General features: G+C 32.5%; 1 protein-coding gene across 1 annotated transcript; it reads right to left on the bottom strand.

The window, feature by feature from the left end:
- Positions 1 to 1,779: 1,779 nt before the first annotated feature.
- Positions 1,780 to 2,753, bottom strand: LOC132756265 (L-xylulose reductase-like). The gene has a single exon (XM_060747282.1). It carries the CDS (start codon positions 2,587 to 2,589, stop codon positions 1,831 to 1,833), a length of 759 nt encoding a protein of 252 aa, XP_060603265.1. The 5' UTR covers positions 2,590 to 2,753; the 3' UTR covers positions 1,780 to 1,830.
- Between the last annotated feature and the right edge of the window lie 2,133 nt (positions 2,754 to 4,886).

Genomic DNA, 4,886 nt, shown 5'->3' with positions numbered 1-4,886 from the left:
TCGGTCAAACGCCATGCTTGAAAGTTAAACAGGAGCCTGGTTACTACAGGAGTTCTTGTGACTTTATAAAGGGGAAGAATTCAGTGAAATAAAAGCTGGAGTTAATGGTCTTAGTAATTTACAATTAAATCCCAAAGAATATCTAGTGAAAATTTAATTGGTTGATAAATGAGAAATAAACTTGCAAGCATGATCTTGACCGAGTATTACACTAGCACAAGATCAATTGGGATAGCCCCAATTTTTTTGGACCTTTGAGCTTAAAAGCAGTTAACTTTCATGCACAGGTATAAGTTTTAGCCGGTACTGGGGAATCGGGTGGAGCAAGTGACAGATGTTGCATCTTTCATTATCTCTCATGGACGGACTCGATCAAGGCGAAAATAAAATTTCCACCTTTTAACTATTGTTAAAAACACCTTTTAAAGAGGAGGTCATTGAGATGACAACCCAGGACTCACTGCATCACCACAAGATGCCAATGGGTCATACAATTAAATTTACTTCAGTAGGATCCTATAATCAGCTTAAATGGAATGAGCGACAATCGAATATTGGGGTGTGTCTTTTAGAGCTGCAATCAGTTTAAACTTTGTGTATGAGCCGATTTTACATGTGTGATATTTCTCTACCGTCTGAATATTGCTGCATTATTTTATTCTTTTTTATAAGATCCTCAAAATAGTCTCCTATTATTCTACAATATATATTCAATATAATTAAGTATTTCATGGCTTATACAAAAATAATGAAGAAATATTTTTAGGAATAATTCAAAACCAATGTTTTGTGAAATTTCTTAGCTCGATTTGGGGTAAAACCTTTAAAACGCTTTTCATTTTATGCTCCCCGAAGGATGAGCATATAGTCGCCGCTTTGTCCGTCCGTCTGTTTGTCTGTCCGCTATTCTTGTCCGAGACATAATTCTAAAACTATAAGAGATATCAGCATGAAACTTTGTAGGTCGATAGATCTCATTGGGTAGAAATGCAGTGTAAAATAACAATAACTCTGTCTTGCTTAATTTTGGAGTTATTGCCCCTTTGTTTATTTTTACACTTTGAACTTTGTCCGGGTCATAACTTTGAAAGTATAAGAGATATCAACATGAAACTTTGTGGGATCAATGATCTCCTTAAATAGAATTGCAGTGCAAAAGAACATTAACTCTGCCTTGCTTCATTTTGGAGTTATTTTCCCTTTGTTCATTTTTTCACTTTGAACTTTGTCTGTGACATAACTCTGACACTACAAGAGGTATACTGTCCTGTGTCCAAAACCTATTCAGAGCATCACCCGGATCTTGTTGGATCATTTTGCAGTGAGCGAATGACAATTTGTTGGGTTCAACCTACACCGAATGGTACAGAAATCATGAAAAAAAATATTGCCAATCTCGTCATATTTGACCCCCTTTTAATTAGGCAATTGAAAATGTATTATATACCTAGCGAGAAAAATGAGCATCAATTACGATATTTTAGGAAAGTGAGCATCATTTACGATATTTTAGGAAAATGAGCATCAATTACGATATTTTAGGAAAGTGAGCATCAATTACGATATTTTAGGAAAGTAAGCATCAATTACGATATTTTACTAAAACGTATTTATTTCAAAGAAAATAACATTGGTCATTATTTATTAGAATTTATTAGACAGTATAAAAAGTACCAGTATGTCTTAAAGATAAAGAAATCACACGCGGTAAAACATATCCTGCTGTGCCTGCTAATAAAGCTTTTAAATGTCATTTTTTTGTTTATTTCATTGACTGTGTCTGTGTGTTTATGACAGGAACCATCAAGAATGGTTCACAGTTAAACTGCACTAGAATTTTGTTGCAAAAGATGACATCATTGCTCCATCTACAATGTGTGTTGTTCCAGAAACACAAGACGACAAGTCACTGAGGAGATATAGCATTGGGAAAATTACTTCTTTCATCTCTGGGAGCCGCCCCATCGGTGTCTTGCCGATAAAAAGTTCATCGAATGGTGACATCTCTTTAATATACTTTTTCACATTCTCAGTCATAACAAGAGTTGGATTAATACTGTTTACCCGTATATTATACGGTCCTAACTCCAAAGCAAACTGCTTCGTGACCATATCAAGAGCTGCCTTCGATGAATTGTAAGCTAAATTATGTGGGAAACTCTGTAGAGATACAACACTAGACACATTCACAATCGATCCTGGCTTTTTAGCAGCAACCATTTTTTTCCCTATAATCTGTGTTGTGTTTATTGACGCAAATAGATTTGTTTCGAAACACTTTTGTAAAAACTCTTTAGATACATCCATTGCAGGACCCGACATTTCCTCTGTTAGGGCGGCATTATTCACTAAACCATCTAGAACTTCAATACAAGCAAGTTTGTCTTTCAATTCGTCCCAATTACTAACGTCTGCTTGAATCGTGTGTATGTTCGTGTTTTCTTTCGCCAAAGTATCCAATGTCTCCTGTGTACGACTTAACGCGTAAACCTTACAGCCTTGTTCACTTAAAGTCTTCGAGAGAGCCCGGCCGATTCCACGACCTGCTCCTGTGACCAAGAACTTCTTTCCTGCCAGATTAAAAGACATCGTAATTGATTAGCAGTGAAAAAATGGTGAATTAATTATCTTCTTCCTTCCGGTAATGATATTAAATAATGTCCTACTTTTATCCATAAAGTGTATAAACTTTATCCGAAGTTATCCAAGATGCAACTTTTGTTATGTAATCACCTATCGTTATCAATAGGAACTGACTTATTGACCTTTTCGAAAACCTAGCTAAACACTGTTTTCCGGTACGTTGCGGATTTAGCTCTGGGGAATTACACCAAATGAAGTAGTCTAAGTACATTAAACAGTTACATGATATTTCTATTCTACTATCATTATTTTACCGTTTAAGGTTTAAAAAAATGATGTTTTTGAAAAATTTTCAATATTCCTTTAATATCTAATGCAAATTTTTGTAAAAAATAAATTGTTTATAATGAAAGTCAATAAAATTTAAACAGACGTAGTGGAATCTTCCATAATAAATAAGGTTATTTTCTGCGTAAACTTGTGTATTTGATTTATTTTTTTGTATGGAATTATTCATACAATGATATTTAATTATTTTCTTATAAAGAAATAACTGTTTTATTTCAAGGCCGAAAACAGCGAGTTCGCTATTACACTCCATTACGTGAATTCCCCAGAGCTATGTACCAAGATACAAGAATACAAGATACAAGAAAATTTATTTTACGTCGGATACATATAAACAGAAAACATTAGCTCATGAGCTATTTTCCGACAAACAATAGTATATGAACTAAACAAAAGTAAAGCAGCTAAAAGAAAATATAAGCATAAGCACAATTAAGTACATGGAAGTAAGATATTAAAGCAACTAAAAATTATAAGCATAAGCACATCTAAATACATGGATTTAAGTTATTATAGCACCATGCATGCTTAAAAGTTACAATAATTACAAGCAAGATAAAACAAATAACTGATAATATAAATAATGTACATTCCTGTAAAAGAGTTATATATTAGTTAAAGACAGACATGTATAAAAATAAGCATAAGCACATCTAAGAATATGAAATTAAGAAAATAAAAATTTAAGATAAGTTAAAGACTACAAAAGTTACAAGAAAAAGAGTACAAAAATAAGATATACATATACACCTATGTACATACCTGCAAAAGAAATATAATAGATATATATATAAAAAGAAGCCATGCATAAGTAAAATAAAAAACATAAAACAAAACAATGAAATTACAAGGACTATCACATAATGCAAATAAAAAGTAACATTAAACATTTATTGGTATAACATTTGCAACATCTAAAGACTATACATAAAAGCACATATAAAAACATGTTAATCACATACAAACACATGTATGTACCGAAAGTACCGGAAAATGGCGTTTAGCTAGGTTTTCGAATTCGTGATATTAGGTCGTCAGATATTACTAGTGTCCTTCACGGTAATTATAAAGCTCCTATAAGGACAAATTTCCTTAAGTTTTTAGGATTTTCTTTAAAATAAATAGATTACGCTTAGTTTTTTAAGAATTTTCTTTAGTAGCTATTCATAAAACCCTTAAAGAAGCATGCCTTCATATTCTTGGTATTTTTCATGAAAATTCTAAAAATGATTTTAAAGGTAAAAAATATTGTGATGTGACGAAGAAAATAAATTACACATTGAAAAAAGTACGTACTTACAATCCACTGAAATTGCAATAAAGCGGTCAAAATATGCATTAAAAACCCTTACTGCGTTAGTAACGCAGTAGAAATATGGTGCAAAATACTGCAAAATCAGTTATTAATATCGCACATATCATGTAAATTATAATGTGAATCTTGAACCTTTTTACTTTCCTTAAAATCTGAATACATATTTCTCAATCTTCATCTATATTCTTATAAGGAAAACCTAAGACCTCCGGGGCGTGACCAATATTGACACAAGGGGCAAAGTTTGAATATCTTTAGTAGAGGACCTATAGATGATGTTATAAACACTAAGCCTTGTACCTTCAAACAAGATTATTTTTTACTTTATAAAGTTTTTACTTTATGTACATAATGAAAATCAATAGCCCCCGGGGAGGGGTCAACTCTGTCCCCTGGGCTATAATTTGAACAATTTTGGTAGAGGTTTCCTACACAATGTTCATTCCAAATATCTAACCTCTAGCCTTTTCAATTCTGAAAAGTTTTTACTATACCCATTTAAGGAAAACCTATGACCTAATTTTGACACTAGGGACACAATTTGAACGACTTTGGTAAAGGACATATAGATGATATCATATACCAAATATCAAAGCTCTGGGCCTCGTACATTCAGACATTAAGATTTTTTAAATTGAAG

This window comes from Ruditapes philippinarum, unplaced genomic scaffold (genome assembly GCF_026571515.1).
Source record: "Ruditapes philippinarum isolate M1 unplaced genomic scaffold, ASM2657151v2 ctg8729_1_1_1_1, whole genome shotgun sequence".
NCBI classification, from domain to species: Eukaryota; Metazoa; Mollusca; class Bivalvia; order Venerida; family Veneridae; genus Ruditapes; species Ruditapes philippinarum.
Note: the sequence above shows the minus strand (reverse complement) of the source record. Positions and strands in the feature narration are given on the sequence as shown.

Coding starts and splice junctions, on each gene's coding strand:
- LOC132756265 (XM_060747282.1), bottom strand. CDS start 2,589: ATGTCTTTTAATCTGGCAGGAAAGAAGTTCTTGGTCACAGGAGCAGGT.